This window comes from Orcinus orca, chromosome 12 (genome assembly GCF_937001465.1).
Source record: "Orcinus orca chromosome 12, mOrcOrc1.1, whole genome shotgun sequence".
Classification (NCBI taxonomy): domain Eukaryota; kingdom Metazoa; phylum Chordata; class Mammalia; order Artiodactyla; family Delphinidae; genus Orcinus; species Orcinus orca.
The window spans coordinates 77,073,833-77,092,059 of record NC_064570.1 but is presented as its reverse complement, the minus strand read 5'-3'; the positions used below and the strand labels follow the sequence as shown (position 1 = coordinate 77,092,059).

The window sequence follows — 18,227 nt, the reverse complement described above, 5'->3', positions numbered from 1 at the left end:
ATGTGACATAGACATGATGAGATAGCTGTAGTGGAGAGAAGAGTGTGAGTATATGATCAGGATTGAAATGATAATAGTTTTAAAAATGTCAGTCTCTGAGTAGGGCCTGGCAGGAAAATGATATAGAGACATACTTGAGCAAAATGATTTGCAGTGATATTGTGGGGATTACAAAGATTCCTAAAATACGTTTAAAAGGAAAAAGCTCTCTTGTGTACGTACAAAAATTTAATTAGCAAGACCAAGAAAAGTTGGAGAAGAAAAAAAAAAACCCATGTTTTAAGACAGCTGTCTCTGTAAATTAAATTATGCCAATAATTGGTTGTGTATTCCACACACAACCAATGTGTATTTTCTGAATTCCAAATCTTGTCTGCCTCCTTTTTTACTTAGTGCCACATTCTAGTTCTTTAATACTCATTTGTATGGAAACTGCTTTTTATATCCAGTCCATCTAACAAAGTAAGTTAGCCTTCATAGGAATATAGCTAACAGCTAGGTGCTTTGACTGGAGCAGCTGGTCTGTAACCTCAGGTATTCTTGGGAGCAGCTTTCCTTTCCTCTCCCTAGCTGAATCCTTATGTTTCTAGATCTGCGACTGTATCAGTTTCTCTGTGTGACAGAGTTAAGACATTTTCCGAGGTGACATAGTACTAACATCCCTTCCTTTCAACCATGTGATTTCATCTTTTTTGAATGTGTCATATAGTCTTTTCTGATGTGATTCATTAATCCAGTAAACACTTTTTCAGCCCCTGCCTTGTACAGTTTCTAAACTCTGAGAAAACAGGTGACTAAAACATGATTTCTGCTCTTCCAGAGCTGACAGTATAATGAGAGGAAACAGATCAGTGCAAATAATTAGCTTAAAATAAAATGAGTACTAACAGCAGTATGGATAAAGTGCTGTGGAAGCTCTGAGTATTTGCTTCATCATGCTTCGTGTGGGATAGAGGTAGCTTCGTAACAAAGAATAGTTTGAATTTACTAGATAAGTAGGGAGGGCTTTGCTTGTGAAGAGAACAGCATATATATAAGAGGGTGAAAGAAAACATCCTGGAGAAATGCACGTATTTGAGGTATAGTATTTTTGGAATTAAGACTGGAACATCAGTGCAGCCTTCTGCTTGGCAGGATACGGGGTTTAGACTTTTTTCCTTAGCTAATGGAATCATTGAAAGATTTTAAGCATTAGAATGGTAGAATCATATTTGAAAGATGACCTTGGCAGTAGGGGAGAAGGATTTGAAGCAAGCAAAATTGGAGTGAGGGAGATCATTTTAGGTAGGAGTTAAGCATCTGAAATATAGTGGCAGTGGAGTTGGAGAGGAAGGAATGAGTTCAAGAGCTGTTAGTAGAATTCACTTGACTGTGAGAAAGGAGACACAAGGACAAGTCAACGCTTACTCAGATTTCTAGCTTTGGTGTCCAGGAAAATAAAGGTGTTCAGACTGGACAATGGATGGGAAGGTGGAGTCACTCAGTGGGACTCTGTGATTGCACTAAACCAGAGTAATTGCATGGGTTTCTTAAGACAGTATTGTATACCAAGCTCAGAAAGATAACGCTAATTTTTATGTGTAGATGATCTCCTTATTTAAAAAAAATCAGAAGATAAGAGGATGTAAAAGATAGGAAAACGGAAGTATTTAACAAACTTGGAATTTTGCAGGTAGAGTATTTTAGTTTGTAGATTCATTAACTTTTGTTTTAGAAACGTGTTCAGTTTTCTTAGCTGATGAAGTCAGATTGTAATAAATTTTAAATTGTTCTGTTTGGCGTTCATTAAATCATTTAAAAATTCGAATTATGAATTAATTAGAAATGAAAATGATTGAATTTACATTGAAAAGTAATGAAGAAAATTCTCTTTTGTGTGTCTTAAATTTAAAAAACCATTAAATCGAGAATTAGTTTAGTTTCCTTTATCTAAACAGTTGTACCCAATGTTTGAATTCAAATTTTTCTCATTACCAATCTAAGAAGAGTAACCAACTTAGGGGAGAAAAAAATGTGTGTGTATGTGTGTGTGAGAGAGAGAGAGAGAAAGAGAGAGAGAGATTCAGTGCAGGAAGTGCTCTTCTGCCTTAGTTACACAGAATAAGCTGAAGAGAATATTGGTACACTTGGTGAAAATGGTCCACAGTTTGGGGGCTGGCAGAGAGATCCTGGTAAAGAAAAGGCAGGAGCAACCAGGAGATGGCCACTGGCTCTGACCTAAAGTTCTGTTTTTCTTTATTGTACATATTGAAACATTAGTTTATTTTAACTAAAACATAATTTGATAATATAAGTTAGTATTTTTTCATAGCAAAAGATCATGAGGAATTTATAAAGTTTAATTGCAGTACTTTTTTTCCCCCTTCCTTTAGATCGTATAATGAAAAAAACAGAAGAGTCTGAATCACACCTGGATTCTGAAATTAAAAGGAAAGTTGCACAGAAACGTCACAGTAGTACATGTCAGTCTACCCCACATTCTCTGTCTCCTGCTTCCAAAAAATGTTTAACTGATTTAGAGGTGGGTAGAGAAATTATTCTTTGTTGCTAATCAATTGGTATTTTTATTAATATTATTTTTAGTATTTATTAAATTCTAGGTGACCTTTTGAATAGGACTGGAAGAGAACTAGAAAAGTTATTTAGGCAAACTTTTCTGCCTTCACTAGATCATTTTTCAATTATCAAAAATCCAGAATGTATATCTTTCTGAAAAGAATTTGTAAGTACCTCCCTGCAGCATACTTCAAATGATTGCTCTCAATCAGAAGTTTTTAGAAATAAGTTTAAATTTATAGAAAAAATGATAAGTATCCACATATTATTCCATTTAATTCCCCAGTTTTCCACATTTGCTTTATTGTTCTCCCTCACTCTGCCTTCCTTTGTGTGTGTGTGTGTGTGTGTGTGTGTGTATTTTTCTGTACCATTTGAGTATAAGTAAGGCAGAATGCCCATTTACTATATAATACTTTAGTGTGTGTTTCCTTAAAAAAAAAAAAATTCTCCTATATAACCAGAGTACAACTGTCAAATATTTTTAATTAACATGGATCCAAAATTATCATCTAATCCACAAACTTCACTCAGATTTTCCCTAACCAGTGTCCTTTATGGGAACAGGATCCAGTTCAGGATCATGTACATTTAGTTGTCATGATCTTCAGTCTTCTTTAATCTGGAATAATTCCTTGATATTCCCTTCTCGTTAATAACCTTGATATTTGTAAGGAATATAGGCCTCTTACTTTGTACCTCAAGTTGGGTTTGTCTAATGGTTCATCATGATTTATACATTTTTCAAGAATCCTCAGAAGTGATGCTATGATCTTATTGCATCATATCGGGAAGTATATAATGTTGATTTTCACATTACTCACTTTTAAGATGTACTCTTCTAGATTTTTCCCGGTATTTTAGTAGGTATTTTTAATAGATATTTCTATACTCATTTATTTATTTTACTTATTTATTTTTGGCTGCGTTGGGACTTTGTTGCTGTGGATGGGCTTTCTCTAGTTGTGGCGAGTGGGCTTCTCATTGCCGTGGCTTCTCCTGTTGTGGAGCACGGGCTCTAGGCACACGAGCTTCAGTAGTTGCAGCATGTGGGCTTCAGTAGTTGCAGCACAGGCTCAGTAGTTGTGGCTTGCCAGCTCTAGATCATGGGCTCAGTAGTTGTGGTACACGGGCTTAGTTGCTCCACGGCATGTGGGATCTTCCCAGACCAGAGCTTGAACCTGGGTCTCCTGCATTGGCAGGCAGATTCTTAACCACTGCGCCACCAGGAAAGTCCCTATACTCATTTATTAATAAGAGTTTTTTCTTATCCCACGTTTACTTATATATTTTTCTGTTTTTATCAGCTTAGACACATAGATTCTTATTTTACACAAAACGGTTATACTCCATAACTATCATTTTTCATTTTGATGCTCAAACTGTCCCAGACTTGGCCCATGGAAAGTTCTTCAAGCTGGCTACTGTTTCTTTTTGACATATTGCCATCATTATTTGAGTACTTACTTTATGGTATAACCAGATGGTCTAGACTTCTTTGTATTTTCTCTGCATCAGCCCTAGTCATGCATTTCTCCCAAGGAGCCATTGTTTCTATAAGTGGAGGGAAGATATTTGGGCAATAGTTGTGCTCATTGCTACTGGGTGTCACATTTATAGGCCCTCTCAGCGACTGAACTAGGAAATATTTGTGTGCGTATGTGTTAATATTCAGTACTTATTAAAATCTACGAGTTTACATTGACAATTCCATTTCTAGTCCAACACCACAGTGTTTACTTTAGCCTTTTGTATGTTGCATGTTTGTAACTGCCTTCTCTGACAGTGAGAAACCTGTCTCCCATCGTCTCCAGTGTATTTACTTATCTGCTCCGGTGCTTTTTACGTGCCCAGTCCTCTGACATGCCAGCCTAAGGTTGGCTTGGGACATACTGGCCTTCCCCACAGTGCTTGGCCCACTGCTTGACCCAGGGAAAGGAGGAGAGAGGAAGAAAGCTCCTTCCCAGACACATCATCCTTTCTCCATTAGGCATGCAAGCTAAAAACCTCAGAATTTTTTTTTTAACATCTAATATATATTTTCTTCCTTTTTATGTTTACTCCCATGCTACTTATGCTTTTCTTAGTGGAGATAAAGAATAGATTGGTGCCATCCTGTACGTAACTTTAAATTCTTGAATAAGATTAGTGGTTTTTCTTTCCATGTGTAGTCTGTGAAATTTCACACTATGTACTGCTTGTAAGAAAACAAGGTCTTTGGTATTTAATGAGACTATAAAAAGTTCAGAATATTTACACAGTATGACATTATCTCAGTGGTGTCTCATCAAAGGCAGGCTCTTTCTTATTAAGTATAGTTGGTTATTATTGTGTAGAGACTGGCAGATAACTATGGGATATGTAATTTGGATTTATTTTATTTTGTAAGTCTTCCACTGACCAAAAGGGAGGAAATGACACTTTAATTAATCTTTGTTTCCCAAAAGAAATTATACTTAACATACAATTGTTAGGAAAATTTACTACTTTACTAAAAGTAATTGAGCATTATTGAGATTCTAGTTTTTAGGTCACTAGGTTGATAAAATTCTTAATCTCTAGTTTTTATCATGAAAAATTTAATATCATGTTTGGTTCACCTGATCTGCATTTTATTCCTAATTGTTGCAAACAGTTCTAAGATACATGTTTCTTAGCTGATGGAAGGCATATGATAATAGCTCATGATATATTTCCTTCTATATTTTAATATTAAAAATTTTAATAGTAGAGAAGTGTTTTTTCTGTTTCTGTATCAATTTTGTAAAAGAAAATATGTGAAAGTATTGCTTTTCCATGGGGTTCTTTTTACTGAAATATGTCCTTTATTATAGACAATAAAGTATTGGAGACAGGCTGAACCCAGCTTGATCATATCCTCGATTCTTAAAAGGCAGAGTTAGCTCATACATAGCTGATCCCCACTGTGGCAAATGGGGGTCTAGCTCCCACATAAATGAACGTATTTAAACTTTTTTGAGTGTACCATGATATTTTTTAAACCTAGCTAGAGGTGGAAATATGTCTATGCTCATCATGAAAATAATGAGGTTTAGATAATTTTTTAGAGGATTAGAGTGTAGTATGTAGACAGGGACTGCTCTGTTGTTTATGGGTTTCCCTTTCTGGTACAGTAGGACGTGGTCAACCATTTGCATTATTTGTATATTTATTTTCCTTCTTATAGACATAAGTGCTACAGAACCTTGTTCACATAAATAGGTACATGAGTATGGAAAGAGTTTTATTACAGTAATATCACCAAGTACCTTGAACTCCTTCTATGTTATATGCTTCAAAATTACATGACACTCTACTGTCAAAAAACATTTTTTAATGATATAACAATTGTAAGAGGCCTAGATTAGGCCTTCCTTAAAATATTTTTGAAGTACTGTCTTAGAAATAAATATCTTGTAAAAGTTTTTGTTAATCAGAACTTAGAATTGATTCATTTTTCCAACATTTAAAATTATCCTGCTTGGTTTGGTGATTTTTATACCGCAAGGCAGTGCACCCTTGTAATATTTCAAATGGAAGATGGGTTTAGTGTTCTTTTTTTTTTTGCTTTTAAGTATGAGAAGAACAATTGTGGCAGGTGGTGCTTTGACATGAGAAGCATAATCAAATCAGTTTTTGGAAAGGTTACATGTGTGAATTGAGGATCTAGATGTTGATTCCCTTGAGATTATATATGTCCTGTATGCCTTAGAAAATCTTTATGTAACCCTTGAGGAATATACATAGTCCAATTTGAAGACTGCTGGACTAGATGGTTTGAACATTCCTTCCAGCATTCTGATGCTAAATCTCAAATAACATTCAGGGTTTTGTGGTAGCCATAGTGATGATGATGGGAAGTAGGAGATTTAATTTTGAGATTACTGTTGTTGTTCCATGATGTTGAAATAAAATGCCAAAGTCTTTTGTTTCTTTCCTTATTTTTTATTTTTTGGAATTTAAGGTTTCTAAACAGTGTGGATATTGTCCAAAATGTGGAAAAGAAAAAGAAAACCAGACCAAATGCCAAAGTTGTGGTATTCCTTTTCCTAAGGATTTGCAAAGAAATTGCAGACAAGCTGTAACTTTGAATGAATCTACTGGATTATTAAGAACATCAATTCATCAGAATTCTGGAGGACAGAAGTCACAAAACACAACATTACCAGCCAAGAAGTTTTATGGCAACAGTGTGGGAAAGGTTCCAGTTGATATTATTGTGAGTTGTGATGATAGTGGACAGAATAATTTACAGACTAATGGGAAAGTCATTTTACCTAGGGCAAAAGTAGCCAAAATCACAAGCCTGAAAGAGAGGAAAACAAGCCTGTCAGACCTAAATGATCCAAGTAAGTATTTTACTCCCTTTAGTATTGCTGATATCAATCCGTTATTTTTCACATATATTTTTAATGTGAGCATGAGCATATTTCAGAACTGTAATTTTAAAAGGTATCTTCTTGTGTCAATTATGTGACATGGTTTTGAGGTAGATTATTAAAACTGTCCATGTAGTTGGAAAATATGACTGACTTTGTTCTTATTCCATCCATCTTAAATAGTTAAAAAAAAAAGAAAGGCACAGACCTTGGCCCTAGTCTTAGGTCAAGTGCCAGTTATGCCCCATTTTGTAACTTTGACCCGGTTAATTTAATCTCTCTGATCTATAAGTGGATATATTTCCTTCTTGATAGGGTTCTTGAGGGAGTAAATTTAAAAATAACATGAAGTGCCTAGCATAGCTCAGTAGAGCTGAAAATTCGTTCCCGTACTACTTTTGTTCATCTCCTAAATCTTTTTTCCTATCTTTAGTCACATGTACGTATATGCATGTATATGAAATGCAGTCCTTTTTGTAACAAATGGCACAAGATTGGAAACAGTCATGAACTGGTTGAATCAACTATAGTGTACGTAGCTGTACAGGGGGGAAGAAAGATCTTATTTAATATTGTGTAGAGTGATTTCCAAGATCTGTAATCAAGTAAATAAAGCAAGGTGCAGATCAGAGCTTATAGTATGCTACTCTTTATTTATGAAGGGTGGGAGGATATAGGTTTTTTTTTTTTAATGAAAAGATATATCAAAAGCTAATTTTAAAAAGAAGTTAGTTGGAAGTGTAGGAAACAGTGTAGGAGTTAGGGATAGATGCTAGATTTCTCCAAATATACCTTGTTTTATAGATTTGACTTTGGAACCATGTAAATGTTTTACATGATTATAAAACAAAATTAAGTCGGAGATTTAAAACAACAGTAAAATCAAAAACAAAATGAAACCAATGAACTTATGTATCTAGTTGATGTCTTGAACACACAGAATTATTTCAAATTAATTTACATTAAATTAATATTGTGGCTATACATCCCTGATGTTCAAACAGAACTCCAAAGAAATCCTGACTGTATTCAGTAACATTATTATTAATAATATTACTATTGCTTTTTTTTTTTTTTTTTTTTTGCGGTACGCGGGCCTCTCACTGCTGTGGTCTCTCCCGTTGTGGAGCACAGGCTCCGGACGCGCAGGCCCAGCGGCCATGGCTCACGGGCCCAGCCGCTCCGCGGCATGTGGGATCTTCCTGGACCAGGGCACGAACCCGTGTCCCCTGCATCGGCAGGCGGACTCTCAACCACTGGGCCACCAGGGAAGCCCCAAAGTGTAGATTTTAAAAAAACAGATTTTTCTAGTTGCAAAGTCTCTATATACTTTATCATTCTTAAATTTGTATTCCTATTAAAATATTTTATTATTATGAAGCTTTTATTCTGTTCTTGGTGGTCAAATAATAAAATGTACAATGTCTCAAGTAGTGATAAACTCTATGTGGAAAAGTGAAGCAGGTCCAGGAAATAGAGAGTGACAAGTGTCACAGTGAAGAAGCTTGCAATTTTAGATAAGTGGTGGAATTTGAGATAGGTAGGTGAAAAAGTTACTTGATAGAGTAACTTTTGAACATTGCCTAGAATGAAGTGAGGAGGAAGATAGGCTGATTTCTATGGAACAAGTTTGTAATGTAAATGCAAAGACCATATATTAGTCAGCTTGGGTTGCCGTAACAGAATACTATAGACTGAGTGGGCTTAAACAACAGAGATTTATTGTCTCACAGTTCTGGATGCTGCAACTCCAAGATTAAGGTGCCATCAGGTGAGGCCTCTCTTCCAGGCTTGCAGATAGCCACCTTCTTTCTGTGTATTTACATGGCCTTTCTTTTGTGCTTGCGCAGAGAGGGAGAGGGAGATTTCTGTCATCTCTTTTTCCTATTTCACCAGTCCTTTCAAATTAAGGCCTCACCTTTATGACCTCATTTAACCTTTATTACCTCTTTATAGGCCCTGTCTCCAAATGTAGTTGCATTGGGGATTAGGGCTTCAACATATGAATTTTGAAGGGACAGAATTTAGTCCATAGCAGACCCTGATACAGAATCTTACATATATTCATATAGAATATATTCCATGTTTTATATAGAATCAAAGCAGCTATGAAAACAGCTCTTTAACTGTCGTCATCTTTGCATACTCTCTCCCCATTTACTTTACAGTTATGGTGCCATTGAGCACAACCTCTATTTTAAGTTAATAAAACAAGAGCTGTGTAGTACAATTCTATCTGTTGCAGTATTGGGGCTTTAAAATAAGTTTTTTTTTTTATTTAACATCTTTATTGGCGTATAATTGCTTTACAATGGTGTGTTAGTTTCTGCTTTATAACAAAGTGAATCAGCTATTCGTATACATATATCCCCACATCTCCTCCCTCTGCGTCTCCCTCCCTCCCACCCTCCCTATCCCACCCCTCTCGGTGGTCACAAAGCACTGAGCTCATCTCCCTGTGCTATGCGGCTGCTTCCCACTAGCTCTCTGTTTTACGTTTGGTAGTGTATATATGTCCATGCCACTCTCTCACTTTGTCACAGCTTACCCCTCCCCCTCCCCATATCCTCAAGTCCATGCTCTAGTTAAAATAAGTTTTTGATAGAGTAGCTATAGAAGTTTTAATGTTTCTGAAGCACAATAAAAATTACGGTAGGTTGAACACTAGGCTTACCATTTAATATGTATTTCTGCTTAGCTTTTCATAAACAACATAAGCAGTTCATGGACTTTTTTAAAGCTTACGTATGACAGACACTATGCTATAAACCTTTTACATATTAACTCATTTGTTCTTAAGACAGTCCTTTGAAATAGGACTTTATTGTCCCCAGTATCCAGAGGAGAACTGAGGCAAATAGCTAGTAAGTGGCAAGACCCTAATTTTCAAGTGTGTGTAAATCAGCTTGGACCTTCTAATCTGGCCTGTTAGCTTTTGTGTTAATAAAATACCAGTTCTGAAAAAGATCAACTTTAGCATTTGCTCCTGAGACTGGATAGCAAAATAAAAAAGATGAATGGTGTGATGCTAGGGGTGATGCCTCTCTGGGACTTGTATATGACTCAAAAAATATTAACTAAGCATTTATGTGTATGATACGGAAAAAGAAAATTGCTCGTACAAGTTTATACATTGTTCAATACATGACTTTCTTTGCCAAGCAGTTTTAGATGCTGGGAATATAGCAGTAAGCAAGGCAGTATTTTTGCTCTTTTACAGTTTATATTAGTGGGGAGAGACAAATGAGCAAGTAAACATCCACAACAAAAGACAACAGAAATTTAAATTAGTTGATGTGAATAAGTACCTGTGTGCTACTTTAGATTGGGTGGTCAATCAAAAAGTGGTATTTAAGCTAATATTTGATGACCAAAATGCAAAAAAGTGTTAGGGGAATTACAGTCAGACAGGAACAGAAAAAATGCCAGTATACCTGGAAAAAATGCCGGTATACCTGGTGGTGGTGTTAGAGGAACAGAAAAAAGCTGGTATACCTGGAACATAAAGAGGGAAAAATGGAGTAGTATGAGAAAGTAGAGTGGGGCCAGATTACGTAAATTTATGAACCAGGGCAAGGAGTTAGTATTTGACCCAAGTGCAGTGTGCTGGCTCTGTGCAATTACAATATAGAGATGAGTTTGATAAGATTCAATAATGAGTACGTGGTAGAAGAGCAAATTACCTTAATATAATGTCTTGCCCACGTTCATTTACTAAACAAGATTTATTAAGCATTAAGCACTGGTCCAAGTTCTCCCAAAGACCAGTTGTGATGTTAGTGATTCCTTGTGTGAGATAAAATAATTTGGTCACATGCAATTTTACACACATTTAAAATGCGTGCTATTTTGTGAATAATTGATATGCAGATTATCTTCATACCTAAGACTTTCTGGAACTCTGAAATAAACCTACTGATAAACATTTAATTTTTGCTGTAACTTGTGTATGTTTCTGTGTGGGTGATTGTGGTGGACTGTAGAATCAATTTTACATTTGTATGTTGTTTAAAAAAATGTCAGTTCTAATTGTTCTCCAAATTTAACTTTTCATCAGATAGAATGAATTATATCTTAATTTTTATTAATCTCAGATCTGGAGGAGATTGAAAGCAAATATATTTCCCACTTTGTTCATGTGTTTACATTTTTAACTGACAGGAATGAAATATCTGAAGTATTTAACATTTTCTTTGTAGTCATTTTGTCCAGTGATGATGATGATGATGACAGTGATAGGACTAACAGAAGAGAAAGCATCTCTCCTCAACCTGCTGATTCAGCATGTTCATCCCCAGCACCATCCACGGGAAAAGTAGAAGCAGCACTAAATGAAAACACCTGTAGAGTAGAGCATGAACTAAGAAGCATTCCAGCAGATTCAGAATTAAATACAGTTACCTTGCCAAGAAAAGCAAGAATGAAAGACCAGGTACTTTTCATATTTATTGACATTTATTCAGATTAAGTCTCCTTTGGTATGTAAATATTTGGGGGGGAGGACAATTTGGCAGTATCTTAGGAGAAGAATGAATTAGTCATGAAGTAGGACTTAAAATAACACTTGGAAGATTATTTGAAAGAACATTAAAACACATACAAAAATAAATTTAAATTAAAGGCTTAAAGTGTAAAAAGTTCAGCAAGAAACAACAATAACCTTATAGTAAGTGAAATGTAAGTGTAAATATACTTGTATAATCTAGTGGGCAGGAAAAGGTCATTTTAACTTGGGTGTATTTTACCATAATATTGTGGTTTTACTATATTTTATATTTTACTGTATAAAATTTTTAAAATACTCAGATGGCAAAGGATAACAGAAATTATGTCTATAGACAATAGATCTAGAAAGGAATATTTGTAATAATGCAGATAACATACACTAATATCTATAATAGACCAAGGGACAGAATTTAGTCCTCTTTTAAAAATTAGAGGAAAAAAAATAAAAGAAGATAGGAATAGATAAGAAGAGAAAATTCAGGTAATAAACTTTTATAGAAAAAGTACATATTAAAGAAAATGAAATATAACCATGTACTTAACAGACTTTCAAAATTAATGCAAAATCGATTAATATGTACTACTGGCAACAATCCAAGGCAAAGGGTACTTTCCTTATATGCTGATGAAAAAAAAATTAAGTTGTTATGGCCTTTTGGGAAAGCAATGTAAAACATCTACTAAAATATTTAAAAGGTATACTGAATGACCAAGTAATTCATTCCCTAGACTCAATCTCAAAGGAATCCTCTATCTCCAGTGCTTAGACTGTATGTATAAATATGATTATTAGCAAACATAATCATTGCCCATTAATATAGAAATGGCTGAAGAAACTATATCTATACCATGGACTGTTATGCAGCCACTGACAATAAAAATCAGAGCTATATCAATGACTTTTAGGATTTCTACATGGCCCTGCTTAGTGAGAATACCAAGATGCAGAAATATGCATATTTTCTTATTTTTGTAAAAAGAACTTTAAAAAACTTGTATGTTAAAAAGTTATATGTGTATGTACATATGTCAGGAATTCTAGAAGTTATAGATAAAAATATGGAACCATACATGTTTGATGAAGATAGGAAGTGTAAGAAATGAAAAACAAAATAGCTATAATAAAATATAGTTAAAATTATAGAAAAAATTATAGAAAAAATATAGATTGATATTTTTAATATAATCTTGGGGAATACCTTTCCAAACATTTCAGTACAAGCAAGAATAATAAATGAAGAAATGAATATATTTGATTAAATGGAAGATACAGAACAGTGAACCAAAACACCATCCACAGAATTTGATAGGTAATGCAAATGAGAAAAAATAGTGAAGTATGTGACAAAGTATGAGTTGGTCCTTTATATATTTTTAATTTCTTAAAAATCAAGAAATAGAAGCAAACCATAGAAAAATGAGTAAAGGGTATGAATAGAGGTTTTTTTTTTTTAAGTAAAGTACTAAAAAAGAAATTAAAGTAAAATATTTTAAGTGTTAGATGGCTAAAAAATTTAAACTATAGTAGTATTTCTTCTTGGCTAGTGTTTGGAGGAATGGAATATTGGCTGTGTAAATTGGTATAATTATGCTGGTGTGCAATTTGGTGATAATTGTATATTCGAGGATTTAGCTGCAAAAATGCTTGCCAGAGAATATTGTGTCATGGGGAAAGGTCAGAAAGAACTCAGATGTCCAGCATAGGAGGGCTCAGTTAAATAAACGTGGATATCCATGAATTTGTGAGCAGTTTTTACACTGACACACTGAATAGTACGGGTTCCTCTGTGCCAGTTTACAGGCCCCTTGGGAGGATGTGGACCGCCCAAGTTCTAGACTCAGTCTCTCCACTATGGATTCAGCTGGAGCAGCTCTTAAATTATCTAACTTATTATTGAGCTAAATAACGTCTCATTTGAAGAAATAATTCTAAAGCTAAAAAAAGTTTTTAAACTGCTCTAATAGGTTTCTGTTAATAACCTGGGAAAATATTCATGATAAATCTGTTAATAAGCCTGAGAAAGCAATTTACAGAAATAAATATGTGTGTGTGTATCACATTTTGTTTTAATACATATTTTTTCCTGTGACATAGATCACAGAAATGTCTCTAGAGGGATAATGGGAGTAGTGACTATTTTGTGCAGTGGACATTTTTTTTTCCTCTTGGTTTTTAATCAAGATCATGTTTTATTCTTGTGATGATAATAAGGTTTTTAACATAATAACTTTACTTTTAATTACATTTAATTTAAAGTATATTTATATAAAATACATTTTTATATTATGATTAATTTGCATTTGAGAGTGACTGTGAAATCTTAACAGATCAAGTCATTTAACACTTTTTAATATATAAAGAAGCATCATTTTATAATAAATAACCATTTTCCTAAATTATATGTTTTCTAAAGAGCTGCTAATTTAATCCAAATACTACAACCACTACCACTATTACTAGCTAACTTTTATCCAGCATTTTACTGTGCATGAAGCACAGTGCTAAGCTGCTTATATGCATTAATTCGAGTAAATACTCTTACATTTTAGCTTAGGAAACCAAAACTTTAGTAGGAGTTATTACGTTTTACAAGATCAGATCATTAAAAGGTAGCATAGTTGTGCTTTGAACCCAGGCTGTCTGATTCCCAGAGTACCATTTCTCACTGCTGTGCTATTACTGGCATTTCAATTAATATCCAGATAAAATATAGCAAGATAAAATAGAAGGGTTTACTGTTATTGTTATAGAATCAATAAATATTTACTTCATCTAACACTGTTGAAATAAAATCAGTCTTATGTCTTGATAATTATATTTCTTTTTAAAAAAATATTTATTTGTTTATTTTTGGCTGTGTTGGGTCTTTGTTGCTGTGCGTGGGCTTTCTCTAGTTGCAGCGAGTGTGGGCTACCCTTTGTTAGAGTGTGTGGGCGTCTCATTGCACTGGCTTCTCTTGTTGTGGAGCATGGGCTCTAGGCGCACAGGCTTCAGTAGTTGCAGCACACGGGCTCAGTAGTTGTGCCTCGTGGGCTCTAGAGCGCAGGCTCAGTACTTGTGACGCATTGGCTTAGTTGCTCTGCAGCATGTGGGATATTCCCGGACCAGGGTTTGAACCCATGTCCCCTGCATTGGCAGGAGGATTCTTAACCACTGTGCCACCAGGGAAGTCCCAATAATTATATTTCTTATGTTGGGTCTTCTTTGCATATGTCTACTTAGTTTGCAGCTTTGTTTTAGTAACTTATTAAGTGAAAATTTTTTTTCCTTTTTCAGTTTGGTAATTCTATTATCAACATACCTCTAAAACGTCGCAAAGTGATTTCTCAAGAAACTTTAGTTGATCCTGTATCTTTAAGCTGCCAAAGTTCCTTTGATAGCGTAATTTTAAACTGTCGAAGTATACGAGTAGGAACACTCTGCCGACTATTAATAGAGCCTGTAATTGTAAGTACCTTCTAAGCTCTTTACTGTACCAATTATAAGATTCAAAATTTCATGGCTGAGGCTAATATGTAATATTTTAAAATTTATGTTAAAATATTTAATAGAATATTAAAATTATTTCAAGATTTCAAATTGCTTAGGAATATATAAACAATTGTAAATTGCTACTCACCATAAAAATTACTGGGTAAAAAATTTATTATATATACTCCAATAAAAATTTTTTTTTAATCATGATGTAATATTCAAGGTAGTACGTATTCATCATAGGAAGATGCTTGTTCTCACTGAGTTAGAATTACCCTCCAGTGTGTTATCATTTTATTCTCATGCTAGCTCGATGCATGAAAAGAGTATTTTAAAGAACTGTATGAGAGAAAGAAGAATCCAAAAGCTTTGTGGTCTGCAGAAAAATGTCTTGTAACATAGCAACTCCTAGAAATAGATTAGTGGACTACAGTGGCCACTCAAGAGGCATTGTGGTTTTGAACTAGTTCAGTGTCCATAAAGCCCAAAGGACTTTCTATAGTCCCTTTATCTTACCTGTCATACCTGTCTCCTTATTACTCTACTACCACCAATCCAATTCAAATGTATATTTTCTATTAAAATTTTAACATAATCTCCTTAACCTGCCTTCTAAGTCATAATTTTTCTTCTTTCTAATGTATCCTATACATTGTTGGTAGGTTAATCTTCCTACAGCACTGTACTTATTTTGTAAAAGCCTTTATTTTAAATGTCTTAACTTGGTGTCCCTAACTGTCTATTTCCAACTATGTTTTCAACAAAGGCTGACTTCATTCTCAGTATTGTAAAGGCCAGATAGAGGAATGCAGTACATGGATCAGTTTTTCTGCCTTATGTGGGCTAAGTCCCAAATAACATGTCATTTAGGGTGTTTGTAGCAAAATCTTAAGAAATCTATGATTGTTACTAACGTATCTTATTTTTTAGTTTTGTTTAGATTTTATCAAGATACAGCTAGAAGGTAAGCTATTTTATATCCTACTGCTCACTAAAGCTTTGTTTACACTAAAACACTTCAATGGAATAAAAAATAAATGATATTCTTAGAATTCATTAAGATGGTTAGTTATTACATACATCTTAACAAAAGGCATTATACCTTAATGGTGTAATTTCATACTGTAACATCACAAAAGCTATGTTTAATTTTTTAAGTATGCTTCATTAGAATCCTCTTTCCATCTGGGAAAAAATGTAGATCTTCTTTAAGATCAAAGATTTTCCTTCATTTCCCACTAGAGTTACTGTTTACAGAGTATAATAAATATGTACTTAACTTTAAAATTGTACTTCCTTACAGTTTCCTCCATTCATGATTTTGCCCTCTTAAGAACTGATTTATTTTCCATTTGTTTTTCTCCAGAACCAGAAAAGGAACCTGTAGGGATTACTTTAAATACCTCTGATCTAACAAAATGTGAGTGGTGTAATGTCCGAAAATTACCAGTAGTGTTTCTTCAGACGACTGCAGCAGTTTATCAGAAACTGAGCATGCAACTGCAGATGAACATGGAGGATAAAGTTCGGAATGACTGTAAAGGAATAAATAAGTTAACAAGTAAGTTATGTAGAGCAAATATAGTAATACATACAATACATTGTTTAGCAGAACGTGAGTCGACTTTGATAGATACCTTAGATGTATCTTAATTACAATCCTTACAGTGACCTTGTAAGATAGATATTACTTCTCTCATTTTATAGGTGAGGAAAAGTCCACAGAAAGTGGAAGTTCTGAAGATAAAACCCGGGTTTACCCATGTAGAAAGTTTTCAAAATGGGTTAAAATTCAAAAGATATATACTCTTTATTTTAACACTGTATGATCTGAATAAAATGAGTTTTTTGTTTGTTTTGTTTTGTTTAAATGTACTGATAGGAGTTCTAACAGTAAATCAGCGATCAATCTGGAAACCTTGAAACTTAGCCTGATTAGGAAGTTTGAACGTTCATCGAACAGGTCTTCAATCCTCTACAATAAATCAGTGTGGTTCTCCATTTTGTTTCCCTCCCCTCTAACGTTTGTGGTTATAGCATGATTAGTTGTAAAATATTTTTCCTCAGTAATTGCTGCTTCAGCTTAATGATGAGTAAGTGATAGCTACTATTAAAGTTGCAAGAGTTGGCACATTAGTGAATAGCAGGGTTTTTTTGGGTTTTTTTTAAATTTTATTTATTTATTTATGGCCGTGTTGGTCCTTCGTTTCTGTGCGAGGGCTTTCTCTAGTTGCGGCAAGCGGGGGCCACTCTTCATCGCGGTGCACCGACCTCTCACTATCGCGGCCTCTCTTGTTGCGGAGCACAGGCTCCAGACTCGCAGGCTCAGTAATTGTGGCTCACGGGACTAGTTGCTCCGCGGCATGTGGGATCTTCCCAGACCAGGGCTCAAACCTGTGTCCCCTGCATTGGCAGGCAGATTCTCAACCACTGCGCCACCAGGGAAGCCCTGAATAGCAGTTTTTACAGTTAAATCTAGAGATACCAATTCACTTGGCAATTTCTTATTTGTGTTTGACAAAAATGTTAACTGATTATATATTTAAAACTAATATATTTGGATTCTATTAGATGAAATAAATTAGTTACATCTATGGATAGATTTGTTCTTGAGCTGCTGCTAGAGTAATGTGTTCTGGTTCCTTTCTTTTAATAACTTAGGTGACATTGTTAGGTGACACTGTCATTGGTCTTTATTCTAGTATTGTATATCCACTGTATGCCAAACTGTGTTTTGAACATTTATACTAGGATTTCTGGTGATACTCTTGGAAATAACTAGTTGTTACTTTTTTTCTGGTATCTGTTTACTTATTTTTTTTCCTTTATACTTACAGTTATATTGATTTCTTTTCAGATTTGGAAGAACAATACATAATTCTAATTTTTCAAAATGGCCTTGATCCTCAGACAAATATGGTATTTGAAAATATCATTACTGACATTGGTATAAAGAATAATGTGTCAAATTTTTTTGCGAAAATTCCCTTTGATGAAGCCAATAGCAGACTTGTTGCCTGTACAAGAACGTGTGAAGAGAGCAGCAAAGGAAGTTGTGTGCAGAAAGAAAACAAAATTAAAAATGTAATTACATTTTTTAATGTTTTTAATGTAATTTTAAATGGTACCTTTAAAGGGAAATGTGGTTCATTATCATATTGCTCATTTGGAGTTAGATCCTTTTAATTCCATTTCAGAATTATTTGCTTTTATATGTGATCTGTAAACTACCTTGTGTCGAAATATTAATGGTGGTGGATTATTTGTGACACAAATTGTAATTGGTACAAGTCTCAGGAGCATTTTTATTT

General features: G+C 34.4%; 1 protein-coding gene across 16 annotated transcripts in view; it reads left to right on the top strand.

Moving 5' to 3' along the window:
- The window catches only part of SENP6 (SUMO specific peptidase 6), a 103,055-nt gene that overhangs the window by 57,938 nt on the left and 26,890 nt on the right, over positions 1–18,227 (top strand). For all 16 annotated transcript variants that reach the window (XM_033428604.2, XM_033428600.2, XM_033428607.1 and 13 more), the window contains 7 exons: positions 2,373–2,521; positions 6,521–6,905; positions 11,135–11,367; positions 14,719–14,889; positions 15,847–15,880; positions 16,283–16,477; positions 17,774–18,000. In XM_033428604.2, coding sequence (XP_033284495.1) covers positions 2,373–2,521; positions 6,521–6,905; positions 11,135–11,367; positions 14,719–14,889; positions 15,847–15,880; positions 16,283–16,477; positions 17,774–18,000 — 1,394 coding nt within the window. The remainder of the gene's footprint in view (positions 1–2,372; positions 2,522–6,520; positions 6,906–11,134; positions 11,368–14,718; positions 14,890–15,846; positions 15,881–16,282; positions 16,478–17,773; positions 18,001–18,227) is intronic.